The following is a 17,668-nucleotide window of genomic DNA, read 5'->3' on the forward strand; positions in this document are numbered from 1 at the left end:
ATACTATTTTGAAGATTATATGTCAATCGGGTGAATTACAGTAATAATTTTCTATTAAGACATTCTTGCATTTCTAGCATAAATTCAAGTTGGTCAAGATGCATTTTACAATACATTGCAAGGGTGACTTTGCTGGGTTTTTTTGTTATTGTATATAGGTTTTTTTTTTTAATATATATATGTTAAGTTCTCGGTGACATGGCCTACAATTTGTCTTCTTGACTGTTTTTTAATCAACATTATACTGCGCTAATAAAATGAGTTATCGGGGCGCCTGGGTGGCGCAGTCGGTTAAGCGTCCGACTTCAGCCAGGTCACGATCTCGCGGTCCGTGAGTTCGAGCCCCGCGTCGGGCTCTGGGCTGATGGCTCAGAGCCTGGAGCCTGTTTCCGATTCTGTGTCTCCCTCTCTCTCTGCCCCTCCCCCATTCATGCTCTGTCTCTCTCTGTCCCAAAAATAAATAAACGTTGAAAAAAAAATATTTAAAAAAAAAATGAGTTATCAAGTGTGACTTCTTTTTCTATACATGTAAAAAAAAAAAATGTGTAAGGTTGGAATTACCTTTTCCTTGAATGTTTTATAGAACTCACCTAGAAAACAAACGTAGATCACACAACCTAGTCCCAGTTTGGGTGGCTCTCTTTAATAATTATCGAAACAGTCCAATGTTAACTGTGATGTTTTATAATTTTGGCCAGCTATTTGTTTCCTCTGTTTCTTTTTATTTTATTTATTTTAGGTAACATGTATTTATTTTATTTAAGTTTAATATTATCAAAATCTCCAAAGTAGAAAGCTGAAACACATATGTGTCACACACGTAGCTGAAAAAGAACGAATAAGGAAGATAGATATATATACATATATATATATATATATATTTTTTTTTTTTTTTTTAATTCCAACAAACCAACAAAATAAAGTTAAACCACTCAGTTTTCAAAATGAAGTAAAAGATGAGCCTGGGTGCCTCAGTTGGTTAAGTACCTGATTCTTGATATCGGCTCAGGTGATGATCTCATGGTTGGTGAAATCAAGCCCCATGTCTGGCTCTGCACTGTCACCTCAGACAGAGCTGTTGGTACAGCACCTGCTTGAGACGCTCTGCTTGAGATTCTCTCTCTCCCTCTCTCTCTGCCCCTCCTCTGTTTGCTCCCTTTCTCTCTCTCTCTCAAAGTAAGCAAACATCTAAAAAGAGTTTTAAATTAAAAAAAAAAAAATGAAGAAAAGACTTGACCAAGTGGTTCAGAATGAGAATATCCAAATTGTCCATCAACGTTATGAAAAGATACTCGATTTTCAACAATAATCAGGCAAACATAAATTTAAATCATAGTGAGATATTTCTCCATAACCGCTAGAAATGTCACATTTTAAAATAATAACAATATCAGCGGCGCCTGGGTGGCCCAGTCAGTTATGCGTCCAACTTCGGCTCAGGTCATGATCTCAACATTTGTGAGTCCGAGCCCCACGTCGGGCTCTGTGCTGACAGCCCAGAGCCTGGAGCCTGCTTCAGATTCTGTGTGCCTCCTCTCTCTCTGCCCCTTCCCCACTCACTCTCTGTCTCGCGCTGTCTCTCATAAAATAAATGTGAAAAACAATTTTTTTTTAATAATAACAATATCAAGTGTTGGTGAGTACTGACACAATTTGAAATATTCCAAAACTGTCATATCTACTGAGGGTTCACATATGCATACTTTATAACCAAGGATTTCCACTCTTCGTTGTATACCCACCAAAAAGGCATAGAAAGGCACAGAAAAGATATGTCTAAATATATGGATAGTCTCATTATTCATAATAAGCAAAAACTGGAAACAAACCACACAGGCAACAACAGTAGTGTGGATAAATATATTGTCGTTTTCATTCAATGGAATATACAGGGTTGAGAATGGAATGGAACAGCACGGATGAATCCCACAAGTACACTATTTTGTCAAAGAAGCATTGAAAGATAAACTGAGGTACACTAACATTTTTCAAGAATTTATTTCAGCCTATACCAATTCCAATCAGGCAGCCCACAGATGCAAAGTGGCTACAAGTATGTTCCACCCACAGGAGCTAGGGGGGGAGGTTTTTATAGAGAAGACTGAGAAGCCAAGCAAAGGAATTATTTCATTGGCTATAGCTTAAGCAGTGGCCTTATTTGGGAAAGTCTGGTTGGCTGTGCTACATAATTCTGAAGTTTCACTTTCTCAGATTCCAGTGCATTGACCCTGACTTAGGTTTCAGTTTGCTAATATGTGCTACCAAAGCATTGAGCCACCTCAGTCTAATGGCCTCCTCATTTAATTAACAGAGGCAAACCAGGGCCCCTGGGTGGCTCAGTTGGTTGAGCCTGTGACTCTTGATTTCTGCTCAGGTCATAATGGCAGGGTCATGGGATCGAGCCCCGCGTCAGGCGTGGTCCTGAGCCTGGAACCTGCTTGGGATTCCCTCTCCTCTCTCTCTGCCCCTTCCTCTGGGTGCTCTTTCTCTCTCTCTCTCTCTCTCAAAAATAAAGAAACATTTTTTTAAAAGTTCACCGGTGGCCTCTCATTGACTATGCTTGCCATTTCTGGGCAGAAAGACGATCTCTCTTGCTGGAACTAGGTAAGCTATGAGGAGTGGTAGTGCATGAGAGCGCTCCCTTCATGGCTTCCTAACTCAATTTCGAGTAAGACTTCCTAATATTATTCTCTTTTTTGAACTTGGTGGTATTTATACAAGTATTTGCTTTATAATTACTCATTATGCTCATATATATGTCTTACCCATTCTTCTATTTCATAAAACACTTTTGAAAAAAATAAAAGTCAAGACCTTAGAAGCCACAATGGACAGATATGAATGGCCTAAAGATGGGTACTCACACCTATTTTCTTAAAATATGGTCACAACGGGGATATTCTAGCTGTATTTAGGACAACAACCGCGACTGCGGGCTCAAAAAGATTTAAAATAGGATGAATGAAATATATCAGAGATTAAACTGGACTGGCTTTCCAGGAGCCAACAGCAGGTGAACTGGGAGGTGTGGCGGTGAAGCCGTGGGCAGTCCCCAGTTCTCTAGCTGGGGACGAAACACCGTAAAATACCTTTCATTCTCTATGCAGTGTTTTATTCGCTCTTCAACCAGCCAAGAACATGGTTAAATCCTCTTTGCTTAATCCTAATAGTGCTGATTTTCATTTAAAAAATTTACTGTGAAAAAAAAATGTGTTATTTTGTGGAATATGCATATCTTCAGAATGTCCGTTCTACTTCAGGACAAGTTACTGCAACAGGTGAGGCTCCGCTTCGGGCGACAGTGGGATGAATATCAAGGGGGCGTGTTAATCCCGAGCTTCAGTCCCTTCAATCTGTAACCGGTGGGGCCGCAGGTGGCGCGGGGGAGGGCCCGCCAGCCCCGCTGCAGGGGACCTGAACGCTGCCTTTTCTTCCCAACGCCGTGAGGCTTGAAGTATGTTTTGTGGGGTGAGAGGGCACAAACCCTAAGACTTGAATAATCTGAAATATTACGTGTGTTTTGTTCCTTTATGTAGATTCTGGACCTCAACTCATCAGCGTACAGTTCAGATGGAAGGGTCCTGGCTTTTCTCCCTTGTCCGAGTCGGTCCCCAATGAGGGTCCTTGGCCCAGAGGGCCAAGCAGCGCGCTCCAGCAGCTACTACGCTCCGCCCCCGCTCCGCCCCCGCTCCGCCCCCGCTCCGCCCCCGCTCCGCCCGGCCCCGCGCGCACCCCAGCACACTTCCGGCCCGCCGGCCGCGCCCCCTCCATACTTCCGGCCCGCCCCCAGCCTCCTCCGCCTCTCGCGCGACTCCAAGCGAGCGCCCCGCCCCCTCGTCCGCCGCCGCTGCCGCCCCCAGTGGTGGACCCGGATCTTTCCTAGGGTGACCGCGAGGGGCGCGAAGCCCCGCGACTACCGTCGCCCCATTTAGCAGCCCAAAGCCAGCACCAGGACCCCCGACTTAAATTCCAATTTCAGACGAGCAGCGAATCAACTCTTAGTTGATTACACTAACTTTAGTGTAAAATTCGCTAAGAATATCGTTCGTTGTTATTGAAATTGGAAGTTCAGATCCAGACGACCCTGTGTTTCACCTGGCAGCCCCACTTGGGATCGGCGGGTCCAGCGCCCAGCGAGCCGGCTGCCTTGCTGCCTGCCTGGTGCTCCACTGAGGCCGCCCTGTCTCTACCCTATTTGTGGGCGCCTGGGGGGTGAGGCGGGCGGGGAACTGCTGTGAGACCTGTTACTACCAACATATTTTAAAAATAATAATAATAATTATTGGTGTTTGGCTCCTTTTTTCGCCATTAACAACAGAAATAAACGTGTGTTTTGAATTTTAAAAATAGGAAACTTGAAGCCCAAAGATGCTCCAGGAGGGGACAAAGAGACTGAGCAGCGAGGACCACTGCCCACCCTTGGGGTCCCCGTCCTGTGGCCAGCGTAGGCCAGGAGCCGTGCGGAGTCAGAGGCCTCGCGGCCTCAAGCACCCCTGTACCCCAGCTATAGCCTGTACACCTTCTCGTCCAGCAGTTCCAGCGTGAAAGGCCTCTGCCTGGCGGGGGGGGGAGGAAGCAATTCCTGTGGCCCTGCCCAGGGTTCTGAAGTCACATGGTCTCACGCTGGTTCGGGTCTGTTCATTACCTAAGCCCCGGCCCCCGGGGTTTTAAACCCAGGGGGGTGGGGAAGTTGTGTCAGTGAGTAGATAATCAGTAATGGAAACTTTTATGCTATACCAGATAAGTCATCCTGTTGTCTTGAAGTCATGAATTCTCTGTTGAATAATAAAACCAGTGGTTCAAATGGAACTTTCAAAAGCCCCAAGAGTGAATGAAATACAGGGATGAGGAGACTGATGACGGTTTTCTCAATCTCTAGAGGAACTAAATTGTCTCTTAAAGGTCTGTTTTGGTTTTATTTTCTCTCTTGCATTCAGCACAGGGACAGCGCAAAATCAAAGAAAAATAGTGGAAGTCATTTTAAACTTGACTTAGCAATTTCCTTGGGGAATGAGATCGCAGAAGCCAGAGTGGTCAGGTTTGAAAGAGAAGAGAGACTTTGACTAAAAGCTGGGACTGTAAAGGAAGGGCCTCACCCTTGAAAGCATTTTGTACCTATCCTAATGCAGTACCTACACGCCCCTGGGGAAGTGGGGACAGATACTAGACAACAAGGGACAGCCTGTATGCCCAGGAGCCCAGGAAATTATTCAAGTTGGCCAATCTACAGTGAGCCCCTGAAACCTAGCTAAGCCCGCCCTGCTCGCCATATACAAACTGCCCCTTACAGCTCCGGCTTATTACCTTGCCCCCCCGGGGGTCCAGCCCTCTGGCAGCCTTCTGAACTGTAAATCACAAAAACTTCTGCCTTTCATCTGAAGGTCCTCGTGTTGTACCATCAAAAGAAACTTTAAACCATATAAAACAGATCTCCTCTCAAGATACTTAATCTAATTATATCTGCAAAGACCCTTTTTCCAAATACAGTCGTATTCATAGGTGAACACTTGGGGGGGAACACAATTCAACCCCCACTCTACCCTCCTTGAGAAACTTTATATCTCATTTCTTGGATCATCCTCCTCTTCCCAGCTCTATGCAATGGGCGGGGGGGGGGGGGGGGTCTCAGGACCAAGCCCTGTGACCTCTTCATCTCTCTGTGTCAGCACTCACTGCAGAGATAACCTCATCCACTCCCACAGCTTTAAGACTGTCTATATCTCCGTGACTCCCACGTTTGTATCTTCAGTCTTCCCGTAGCTGGGATTCCTATATCCAACCTCCTGCTTACTATTGCCACCTGGGTGTTTACTATGCATCCCAAGCTTAGCATACCCCAAACCAAACATCTGATTTCCCCTGCCCATCCTGTTTTAATCCTTCAATGTCTGCAGCTCATCAAATGATACTTCCATTTCATTTTTCATTTCTGGCTCAGGCCAAAAGTCTTAAAGTATCCTAGACTCATCGTGCTCTTAACATGCTACATCCAAATCATCAACATACCTGTAGGTCCTACATCCAAAATGCATCTGGATGAGCATGACCTCTGGTCATCTCCCCCATGACCACTCTGGTATACATCTCTATGGCATCTCACCTGGCCCCCTGCGGCAGCTTCCTGGGGGCGGGGAGGGGGGGGTCTCCCTACTTTGTCCTTGACCCACTAGGCAAGCCCATTCCATCCTCAGCTCAATGCGGAGACAGCAGAGAGCCTGAGTGGACAGGTCAGACAGCAAAGATCGCCACGGGAAATCAGGCCTTATCGCCCTCCTCCCCAAAACTCTTCAGTGGACTCCCGTCTCGCGTGGAATAAAATCCTGCGAGTCCCTGCTGCCCTCAGCTGTGTCTCCAAACTCATGTGCGCCTTGTCTGCTCGCTTGATTCTGCCCACGCTCGTCTTCCTGCTCCTGCACAGACACACCAGGCTCACTTCTACCTCAGGGCCTTGACACTGGCTATCCCCTCTGATCTGAATGTGCCTCCCCCACATATATGCTTGGCCCAGTCCTTCACTTCCGACAGGTCTCGGTTCAAATGTCATCTCCCATGGCAGCCTTCTAGCACTGCCCCCTTTGAGCAGCCATCCGTCCTGCCACCCAGTCCACGCTCTTCCTCTTTCTAGCCCCTCACCCTGCTGTTTTCCTCCATAGCACTCACGGCTGCCTGACACGACCTTGCACATTTGGCCCACTGTCTGTCTCTGCGATGGCAGTCTTTGTTTTCTTTGCCACTGTACCCGCGGGGTCTAGAACACAGAAACTGACACTAATATTTTTGGAACAACGGAGGAACACTCTAATGACGTCTGTTGGTGTCTTTTCACCTACCACATAGTGAACAAATGAGGGAGGCTCCTAGGGTGTCTGTCGGCACCTTGTGACATCACACAGAGGATTTCTTTCTTTTTTTTTTTTTTTTTAATGTTTATTTATGAGAGACAGAGAGAGGCAGAGTGCAAGCAGGGGAGGGGCAGAGAGAGAGGGAGACACAGAATCCGAAGCAGGCGCCAGGCCCTGAGCTGTCAGCACAGAGCCCGACGTGGGGCTCGAACTCACGGACTGTGAGATCACGACCTGAGCCGAAGTCGGACGCTTCACCGACTGAGCCACCCAGGCGCCCCACATAGATGATTTCTTGGGGGGTTGAGCAGAGGTTACAGAACGCTCTGCTGTTTGGGGAGAGAGCAGAGAGCGCCGCAGGGGAAATGATGATACAAGAAACTGCCAGAAGTGGCCGGACGGCCTTTGGCACAGGGCTTGGAAAGCCCTAAGCTGAGGATGGAGAGGACTTGCTTTCCTGGAATATATAAACCACCACTAACCCCCACCACCCCCCAGATTCCAGGCTATTTGGTACACTGGAGGAAAAAGAAATTGCAGTCTGAAACGGCTAGATTCAGAGTTCCCGGTGCATTCGATCACTTATAGCCAAAGCGAGGGGTGCACCTTCGGTTAACCACGGGTTCAGAAGCCTGGCTGGTAAAAGAGTGGCGCTTGGGTCTCTGGGCCTCAGACTCAGGACAGGAGCCAGCAGAGGGCCTGGAGATCCGGCAGGGGCTAATACTAGAGCTAACTGCACGCGTCGTCAGCAACTTTCTGGACAAAAGCTGGGTACCAGGGGAGGGCAAGGCTCGGAAGTGATTTCGTTTCCCCAAACCAGCTCCCCCGGTAGAAGGGTGGGAGGGAAGACAAACCACGGGGTGGACAAAGAAAATGCAGCCCTTCTCGCGATTTGCTGCGGCCATAGTCCGTAAAGGTGCCCAAAACACTGGAATAGCAAATGTTGAACCATCGCTCCCAGGGGAAATACAGACTTAGGTTCCTGCCAGCGTCTAGTACCGTTGTGTTCAACTACTCAATACAGAACCTTATGTTGCTTCTGTCTAAAGACACCTTAGTTAGCAAATATTGTTAATTTATTGACACTGAACTCGCGGCCGTCGGCACGAGAACGCGTGCCCGAATGGAGCTTATCTAACACGCACGTTCTGTCGGTGAGGCGCATCCCAGCCTGCTCACGCTTAGTGCACTTGAACTTAGGGGCACCAGACAGAGCTTGGGCACTACGCTTCGTGGCCACTTCAAACCACGAAACCACCAACCCCAAACCACAAAACTCTGGAAAACATGGCACAAGGAGACCACGAAAAGGACATCTGTGTTCAGCGCGAGAGCTGGTGCAAGAAGGCAGAGTGTCGTCTTGTTCAAGGTCAGCGGGGCACATCCCAAGCTTTCCGACATGGAGGCCGCGTCCCAGCAGCAGAGCCAGGGCCCAGCCGATGGTCAGAAAGAGTGACAGCAAAGGTCCCTGACCTTTGGGACCTTGGGAGGAGAACGGCCTCGGGGTTAGAAGCTGGGTGTGGGAGGGATGCGCCCCAGCCATTGCCCACGAGGAAGGGAGGGACAGAACCCTTGCCAGGCAGAGGCAGTGAGATGAGCTCGTTTATACACTTAAACCCCCGTTTCCAGAGTGGAGAGGTTTCCATGAGAGTCACCAGCCCAAGCGAAGTCCTGGGAATTGTTTTTGTAAAGCTTCAGGGACCAGCGGTGGCTGCCTTCTGGGCCCTTCTCTGCACCAGGCATGCCTAGTATCCTTCCTCATAAAAGCCCAGAGTGACTTGTCCACCGTCACACAGCCTGTCGGAGCCCCAGACCAAAGACCTGACCACCAGCGCGATTCTGTCCCCTGTCCCCTCACCTGCTTTATAAATCTTCTCTCCAGCTGCAGTGAGGCCAGGAAAGAGGTTGCCAAAGTGGCTTCAGCAAACCCCTCCTGCCTCGCCCCTCATACCTTTCCTTTTCCTCCTTCCCTCCCCTTCCTCTCTCCCACCCCACCCCTGCCTCCTCCCCACAGCTCAGACTGCCAGCGTCTGACAGTCTGGCAACCAGGCGGTCTTAGGACAGTTTTAGGCAGTCTTAGGCCTGGCTGATTCAGGCACAGCACTGGGCGGGGGCGCAGGGATGGGGAAAATCTCTGCCTCTGAGTCTGCGATTGCTGGCCAGGACCTGCCCGCGTTGTCTTTCCCTTCAGCCTCCCTGTCTCCACCATAACCAGGCCTTGGAATCGCTTGAGGAGTTTTTAGAAATCTGAGGCCCAGACCAGTTCAATGAGAACTTCGGGGCTGGTCCGAGGAATGTGAATCTCTGGCTGTCTTCAGGCCTGCTCAGTTTATGTGCCTCTTCCTAGGCCTTGACACCCCGCTCCTGTCCCAGACACCCAGAATTCTCTGGAAGATCAGGTAAATGACGTTACTCACGATAGTTAGAGGGAAGACATTTAGCCTATGTTAACGTAAATGTGACAAACTTTCTCACATCATTAAATGTCTGTGTTCACATACTTATATCATTTAAGAATTCAGAATCGTCCAGTTAGAATGTTCTTATTGATGGGGCGCTGGGTAGCTCAGTGGGTTAAGCATCTGACTTCGGTTCAGGTCATGATCTCACAATTCAGGAGTACGAGCCCTGCATCGGGCTCTGCGCTGACAGTGAGGAGCCTGCTTGGGGTTCTCTCTCTTCCTCTCTCTCTGCCCTTCCCCTGCTTGCGCTCTCTCTAACAGGATAAGTAAAAAGAACATTTAAAAAAAAATTTTTAAATAAAATAAAATAAATACATAAATAGAATATTCTTAGTAGAGCAAGACGCCAAAGGTAATCTTCACAGGACATAGAAACACCGAGCCATCTGAGGATCTTCAAGGTCTCCTTGCACACTGGCTTTCAAGGGTAGTTTTAACAACACGGAACCACCTATGACATTTTCACACAAGACCTCATACCAGACCCAAAAGTTAAGACAGGCCATTGTCTCAATACCCTCTGGTCTCCACCTCCCTCTGAATCACCTCTGTGATGCAGAAAAGCATCTGCATTTATACAACTATCCATGGGTGAGAGTTCTTTCTCGAGTGCAGCTAGGACGCTGGTGCGGGACCCGGGGCGGGGGGGGGGGGGGGGGGGGGGGGGGGCGAGGGAAGGGGCGTGGAACACGGAGCATGCGCTATTGGGCCCTGGAACTGGACCCGGGGCAGGAGCCGCGTCAGCGAAGGCAGGTGCTCTGCGTGGGGCGAGCGTGAGCACAGGACGCGGGGCTGGGTGGCACGGAGTGAGGGGCTGTGGCTTAGGGTGTAGGGGTGGATATGCGCTTGGGAGAGGATGGGCTGGGCAGGGCCAAGGGTGGCCTGTGAGGGCTTCAGAGGCCACGCTGAAGTGCGCTGTGCGCGTGGGGCCTTCCACTCCTCCCCCAGCTGCAATGCGGAGAGTGGCTGGAGCTACACAGAGGCACCTGGGGGGGACACCAGGACAGAGGCTCTTGTGCCGCGACAGGCTGAGGCCGAGGCCACGCTGGAGGATGGCCAAAGGCGGGGCTTTTCTTTTGGAAAGGAGAAAGTGACGCAGGTCAACACCAGGCTGGCCGGGGAGGGGGTCGTCCCCAGAATCTCACCCACCCTCCCTGGGCCGTTGCCTGCCCCCTGATCCTCTGTCCTTCCTTTCCAAGCCTCTCCTCCAGGAAGTGGGGTCGGGTGTGGCCACTGGCCTCTCACCCCCTTGGGGACCTTGCAGCCTCATCTGGACACACAGCTTTGTTTGCGTCAGCTTTGTTTTCTAATGGGGAGGAAGACGAGCCTCAGGAGTCTCCTTGGACAGCTTGGGGGCTGTGAAATCTGGTCCTATGAACGGGAAGCAAAGAGCACAGAGCAGGGATGCAGGGAGCCGGGGAGGGACACGATGGCCACGGCCCTCTTCTTTGCGGCTCTCCTCCCCAGTCGGGAGCACAGCAGCCCAACGGATAAGGACTTTCACGTGCCAGAACCAGAAAGAGCCCGGGGAAGCCTCTATCCATTCCAGATGAAGGGGCAGGTGCTCAGAGCCAGAGTGAGCCCACTTCTCCCAACCCAGGGTCCCGACCTTGCCTTTGGTAATATTTTGTTGGCCGAAACCATGCACGCCGTGTCTTTCGAAATTCCCTGTGGAGGCTAGCACTGTTCTCGGAACTGGGAGCCAGACTCGACTGACCTTTGACCTTGAGGCAAAGAGCTGGTCCACGGGCCCAGTTCAGGTCCACAAAGGGAGAGCGGGCCCCAGCCCTTGCTCTGTAAAGCTGGAAACCTCATGTCCTGCTTCCAGATCCAGGAGAGTCCAGTCAGAGTCCAGGAGATCTTGACGCACCCGGCTCTCCACAGCAGCGACGATGGGTGAGGACGGGGAGGTATGGAAGCAGGTGTTCCAGGAATTAATTCAGGAGCTGAAACCATGGCACAAATGGACCTTGACACCAGACAAAGACCTTCTTCCCAACACCCTGCAGCCAGGGTGGTCACAGTACCAGCAGTGGGCCTTCGCCAGGTGAGTGGGGAACGGGAGGGGACGTATTCCAGAACATTCTTGTTTATTCGTTGCTGTGTATACTTGCTACTTTCTTTCTTATTTATTTTTTTTAATGTTTATTTATTTTTGAGAGAGAGTCAGAGACAGAGCATGCACAGGGGAGGGGCAGAGAGAGAGGGAGACACAGAATCCAAAGCAGGCTCCAGGCTCTGAGCTGTCAGCACAGAGCCCGATGCGGGGCTCGAACCCACGACCCGTTAGATCACGACCTGAGCTGAAGTCAGACGCTTAACCCACTGAGCCACCCCGGTGCCCCCACTTGCTACTTTTCTTATTCCATTCTGTGCTTGCAAATTGAGTGCTACAGGAAGATGCCCATCACCCAAGAAGCTTTAGCTTCGGTGAAGGCTTTTTCCTTACTACAGTGAACCTCACACCGTAGCAGGACTGGGCACTGGTGTAGGCAGATGCCTTGATGCAGAGAAATCGGGGGAGGGGATAGCAGTGAGGAAAACTGAGAGAGCTACGTTCCCTGCATACGCTCCCTGCCTCAGGGGACCTGGGGCTCACGACAGAGCCTAGGAGGGAGAGCCTCTGGGAGAGGACAGAGGATAGGGGTAGCTGAGGAATATGCATCTTGTCCCCTCTGCTCCAGGCTGATGGATCCTTTTAAACTAAGACCCTCAGGAGTCCATCCAAAGCCCCACCCTTTTATCCGGGTGGGAAAGCAGAGCTCCAAGGGTCATGTGGGTGGGGTTGCCCACCTGCCAGAGGGTGGGAGCCTGGGACTGTCTCCTAGGACTGGGGCAGGGGCTCGGTCCCTGCCCACTGCCCTCCTCTCTGGGGCAGGGTCTGGGCAGAGGAAACAGAGCTCTCCTCTCCTGGTGGCCCACGGCTTCCCAAGCCAGGAGCACCCAAGCAAAATCTCAGCTCATTTCTTCTTCCTTCCTTTCCTTCCTTCCTTCCTTCCTTCCTTCCTTCCTTCCTTTCCTTCCTTCCTTCCTTCCCTCCTTCCTTCCTTCCTTCTTTCCTTTCTTTCCTTTCTTTCCTTGAACTCTGAGCTGGCACATGAGCAGAGCAGCATGACCCAGAGGGAGGGACAAGGGACAGCAGCCAGAAGAGCAGAGCCCAGCGCCCACCCCCACCCCCCGAACCACGAACTGTCGGTGATTTGACCTAACACATGGTCCCAGGGTCACCGAGGCGGAGGAAGAAGAGTGAAGCATTTTCCAAGAGCTTCTGCACTAGATTTGGAAGTAGCCCATGTCACTGCCCACCTCCCATTGGGCAACCGGTCACATTGCCCAACCTAACTGGGCTGCGAAGCAGGAGAGAGCACACAGGCAAGCTGATCAGCATGAGACGGCCCTGCCACCCTGCAGCTTCTGTGTCTCCCATGATTCCCATCGTGGGGGCAGCCATGTGCTTCCCTGCCTCCTTCCCCCTCTCCATCTCTCCTGCCGTGTGTGTCCAAATATATGAGCTCAGGAAATCGCCCTCTTCCCTGTGGAGACGAGGTGTCATTCTCTTGTACCCTGAGACCAGGCACACACAGAGCCCAACTGGGTTGGAGGGGTGTAAAAGGAGAGACAGCTGGACACTTTGATCTCCCTGTAATACTGGCAGATCAGGGACCCTGGGCAACAGGGCAGAGCAATGTTTTTCTTAGGACACTAGACCCTCCCTGATCTGTGGGGCTATGACTTATTGCCTTAGTCTGTTTGGGCAGCTATAAAAAAAAACAAAGAAAAACAAAAAAAACAGAACAGAGCAAAACAGAGGCACCTGGGTGGCTCAGTCAGTTGAGCATCTGGCTTCGGCTCAGGTCATGATCTCGTGGTTCATGGGCTCGAGCCCCATGTCAGTCTCTGTGCTGACAGGTCAGAGCCTGGAGCCTGCTTCAGATCCTGTGTCTCCCTCTCTCTCTGCCCCTCCCCTGCTCACGCTCTGCCTCTCTCTGTCTCTCAAAAATAAATAAACATTAAAAAAATTAAAAAAAAGAAAAAACAGACTGGGCAACTTATATGCAACAGACATGATTGCTCATGGTTCTAGGGGCCGGAAGTCCAAGGTCAGGGTGCTAGCTGGTCAGGTGAGAGCCCTCTTCTGGGTTGCAGACTTCTGTTGTATCCTCACGTGGTGGGAGGAGCTGGGGAGCTCTATGGGATCTCTTTGATAAGAGCACTAATCCCATTCGCATGGGCTCCCCCCTATGACCTAATCACATCCCAAAGGCCTTCTAACATCGTCCATCACCTTTGAAGGGTAGGATTCTGGCATGTGAATTGCGGGGAGGCATAAACTTTCAGAAGGTAACACTCAGCCAACACCCATTTGTACCATTGGTGGATTTTAGTTCAGGGTTCTTGGGGGCTGATTTAACGGCTGCTGTTGCACCTGTAGCTTTTTGACCCACTTCAGCCTACATTTGAAGAAGCCTTGGTTTGGGGCCAGGAGCCTGGAGGTCTAGTCCTGCTTCTTACGCCCACTGAGTCTCTGCACACGATTAGTTCCAACACGTGCCTCATCTCCAGCGTGATCGAGTTGGACTTAGAAAATCCCCTCCAGCGCAGACACCTTGTGATTAGCTATTTTCATGACAGACACCTGTGGGTCCCAGGGCATGTTGGCAACACCATGGAGGCAGGAGTGAGGGGCTCGCTGAGTTCTTTCCCCACTCACCGCAGCCCCGGTCAAACCACATCTGTGTGTTGTTGGGTCCCCTTTCTTCCCCCTGGCCCAGCCCCCAACTCAGCCTTCCTGGGCCAAGCTGAGGGTCTCATCTTCTGTCTCCGCAGGTTCCAGTGCTCCCTGTGCTCTCGTCGTTGGGCCTCTTCCCAAGTTCAGGTCCTTTTCCACATGCACAAGAGTAAGGGGGAACCCCAGGGCAAGGTGAAGATGAGGGTCTTTGCCCAGAGGTGTCGGAAGTGCTTTCAGTCTCCATTTGAGGTTCCCGAGTTCACCACAGAGAACATCTCAAGGATCCTGAATAACTTGGTGTTCCGAATTCTGAAGAAATGCTACAGAGAAGAATTTAAGTCGATGGAGGAGCTTCCTATGATCAAGGAAATCTCTCTTGAGGGGCCGCATGACAGTAACAACTGTGAGGCATGTCTACAGGGCTTTTGTGCTCAGAGTGGGGTGGGTCCAGCCGTGCAGGCACCGGTGTCCCCGGCACTTGCCTCCATAAGCTCACCTACTTTCGGGACCATCATTCCCATGCCCTCTCCCGCAGGGAGTGGCACCACAGTGGACGCGGTGAACACCCAGGCCAACAAGGGAAAGCCTTTACCCAGACCCTCATATGCAGGGCCCACGCAGGCTGCCAGCCTCCCCACCCACTGGAGCCCGAGAGCAAACACCTACCGCCACGTGGAGAGGCGAGTTCAGGTCACCCGCTGGAGTGAGGGACTCTGTTCCCACATAGCCCCGAATCCCAGGTGCAGGTATGGGAATGTTTGCTGTTTTTGCCTCGTCCTAGTCATCGTGGTGGTGATTATCGTAGAGACTATTCAGTGGATCTCAACGTGATGCCAAGTTCAAAGTCATGTAGTATGATCCCAAGGATAGGAAATTTCCAGAATAGGTAAATACAGAGACAGGGAGCAGATTGGTGACTGCCAGGGGCTGTGGGGAAGGGGATTAATCTGTACGGGGGCTTTTTTTGGGTGGGGGGAGGTGGTGAGTGGTGATGAAAATGTTTGGCCCAAGATGGAGGAGGTGGTTGTACAGCACTGTGAATGCGGTAAACGCCATTGAATTGTTCATTTTTAAATGGTTGATTTCATGTGAGCTTTAACAGTTAATTTCATGTTAATTTCACCTCGATTCAGTGTTACTTAAAAGACACTGAAATCCTGCTCATTCTCTGTAGACCGAAATCATTATAGCCCACAGAACCATCTGGAAATCTCAGGAGACCCGTGGGTCCTCTCACCAGAGAAGCGTGCCCAGACCCTGTGACATCAGTCTGTGGAGGCACTTGCTGTGGTTTTCATTAGGCTGAAAACCTAGGTCTCAAAGCAGTGGTCTCCACAGCAGGGTCCACACAGCTCAGGGGGGACCAAGGTAGCACCACCTGTGTGGTCAAGGTAGGACCATCTACCCAGGTTGGGGATAGAACCTTCAAACTCCATTTTTTGTTTCTTTCTCCTTTACTATTTCTTGTTGTGTGGCTTATAATGTATGTTGATGTATGAGTAGAATGGTATTGTGACACAATGTGTAAATAAACAAATATACACCCACTTGGAGCGCGTGCCCAGCTTGTCACTGACTTCTTCGTTTTCAGAACTCTGTACCCATTAGACGACAACTCACGTTTTCTCCCTCCCTTAATCCCTGCTAACCACCATTCTTCTTTCTGTCTCTGTGAATGTGACTTCCCTGAGGACCTTATATAGGCAGACTCATACAGCGTTTGTCTTCTTGTCACTGGTTTATTTCACTTAGCGTAATATCCTCATGTTTCCTCCACGTTGTAGCATGGGAAGGATTTCCTTCCTTTCTAAGGCTGAATTATATTCCATGGTTTATATATACCGCATTCTGTTTATCCATCTTAGACATCCGGGTGGCTCCCACCTCTCGGCTCTTGTAAGTAGTGCTGCTAAGAATGCAAGGGTATCAATAGCTCTTTGAGACCCTCCTTTCAATCGTTTGGATACACACTCAGAAGTGGAAATGGTAGAACATACAGTAATTCTATTTTTAAGTTTTTGAGGAATTGCCATGCTATTTTCCCTAGTGATTCCACCATTTTACACTCTCACCAACAGGGACAAGGGTTCCAACTTCTCCACATCCTCACCAACACTTTATTTTCTGGGTTGTTGTTTTCTTTATAATAGCTACACCAATGGGTGTGCTAAATTTCTAGAAAATACAATTTTTTTTTACCATGGAAGTTTTCTTTTAAGGAAAGATAATTTTTTATTGTTTTTTTTTTAATGTTTATTTTTTATTTTTGAGAGAGAGAGCATGTGTAAACAGGGGAAGGGCAGAGAGGGAGGGAGACAAAGAATCTGAAGCAGGCTCCAGGCTCCGAGCTGTCAGCACAGAGCCCAACGCGGGGCTCGAACTCACAAACTGTGAGATCATGACCTGAGCCGAAGTTGGACGCTTAACCGACTGAGCCACCCAGGTGCCCCAGCAAGCTTACTCTTTCAAGGCAATATCAGAAATAATATTTGTACATCTCAGCACAGACAGAAGTATTGGGAACACAAAAGAAATGTGTAGGCAAATTCTTCTGGGGCTTGCTATTTGTTTTCAAATATTTGAGCCCAGTCTATATACCTATTCAGCAAACTCCAGAAACTTAAAATGTGATAGTGGACAAGATAGTTACAAACACATGTCTAAGGAACAAGCGTATCTAGTAGCCCATAAACAGCTGGCAGCTGAGTGACCAGTGAGGTAGGAAGGACATGGTGGGTCGTTAATACAAAAAGGGGTTCTGGGGCACCTGGGTAGCTCAGTTGGTTAAACATCCAACTCTCGGTTTCGGCTCAGGCCTGCTTGGGGTTCTCTCTCTCTCTCTCTCTCTCTCTCCCCACCCCCTCCAGTCATGTTGTCACTGTCTCAAAATAAACTTAAAAAAATTTTTTTTTTAATTTTTAGTGGAAGGCAAGTCATAAAATGTTTAAGATGGAATCAGCCTTAGAAATTATCTTCTCGGGGCACCTGGGTGGCTTAGTCAGTTAAGCATCCAGCTTCAGCTCAGGTCACGATCTCGCGGTTTGTGGATTTGAGCCCCGCATCACGCTCTCCGCTGTCAGCACAGAACCTGCTTCAGATCCTCTGTCCCCCCTCTCGCTGCCCCTCCCCCACTTGCTCATGTTCTCTCTCTCTCTCTCCCTCTCTAAAATAAATAAAACTTAAAAAAAATAAAGATTTATTTTACTTTTTACTTCTTGAGAGAGTCCTGGATCCCTGAGTCCCGGTGGTGACCAGACTGCAGAAGAGCTTGGAACGGGCATGTGCGTGTGAGTCCACGTTTGCACAATAAAGAGATGGCAGATACAGGGAGGTGGGAAACACGTGCCGATATCCCTCCCAGAAAGACGCTACTGTATCCAAAGATAGGCGGGATGGGTGGAATGATTTAGTGTATGTCAATAAGGAAAACAAACTAGAGCGCGGTAGAAAACTTAGATAATGGGGACATTAAGGGAAGCGGATGTTGAACAATTTGTAAGCTCACTGAAGACTAGAGTCAAGAACTTTCATTTCAAGAAAGAATTGGAAAGTATGTTAAAATCCTAAGAAGTGTTGTTACATGATCAAAAGTTACTCTGATACCAAATACTGCTACTGACAAGTAGGGTGGGGGA

The 17,668-nt window shown here is 49.7% G+C and overlaps 1 protein-coding gene across 1 annotated transcript; it reads left to right on the forward strand.

Annotated features, from left to right (window-relative positions):
• Positions 1-8,889: 8,889 nt before the first annotated feature.
• RTP3 (receptor transporter protein 3) lies at positions 8,890-15,580 on the forward strand. Its single transcript, XM_045492647.1, has 3 exons — positions 8,890-9,241; positions 11,133-11,351; positions 14,132-15,580. Exons 2-3 carry the CDS (start codon positions 11,197-11,199, stop codon positions 14,862-14,864), a joined length of 888 nt encoding a protein of 295 aa, XP_045348603.1. The 5' UTR covers positions 8,890-9,241; positions 11,133-11,196; the 3' UTR covers positions 14,865-15,580.
• Positions 15,581-17,668: the final 2,088 nt, after the last annotated feature.

Source organism: Leopardus geoffroyi, chromosome A2 (genome assembly GCF_018350155.1).
Source record: "Leopardus geoffroyi isolate Oge1 chromosome A2, O.geoffroyi_Oge1_pat1.0, whole genome shotgun sequence".
NCBI lineage: Eukaryota > Metazoa > Chordata > Mammalia > Carnivora > Felidae > Leopardus > Leopardus geoffroyi.

Bases quoted from the DNA above. Each gene is read 5' to 3' on its own strand.
- RTP3 (XM_045492647.1), top strand. From the start codon at position 11,197: ATGGGTGAGGACGGGGAGGTATGGAAGCAGGTGTTCCAGGAATTAATT. The intron at 11,352-14,131 runs GTGAGTGGGGAA...CTGTCTCCGCAG, and splicing joins CAGCAGTGGGCCTTCGCCAG to GTTCCAGTGCTCCCTGTGCT.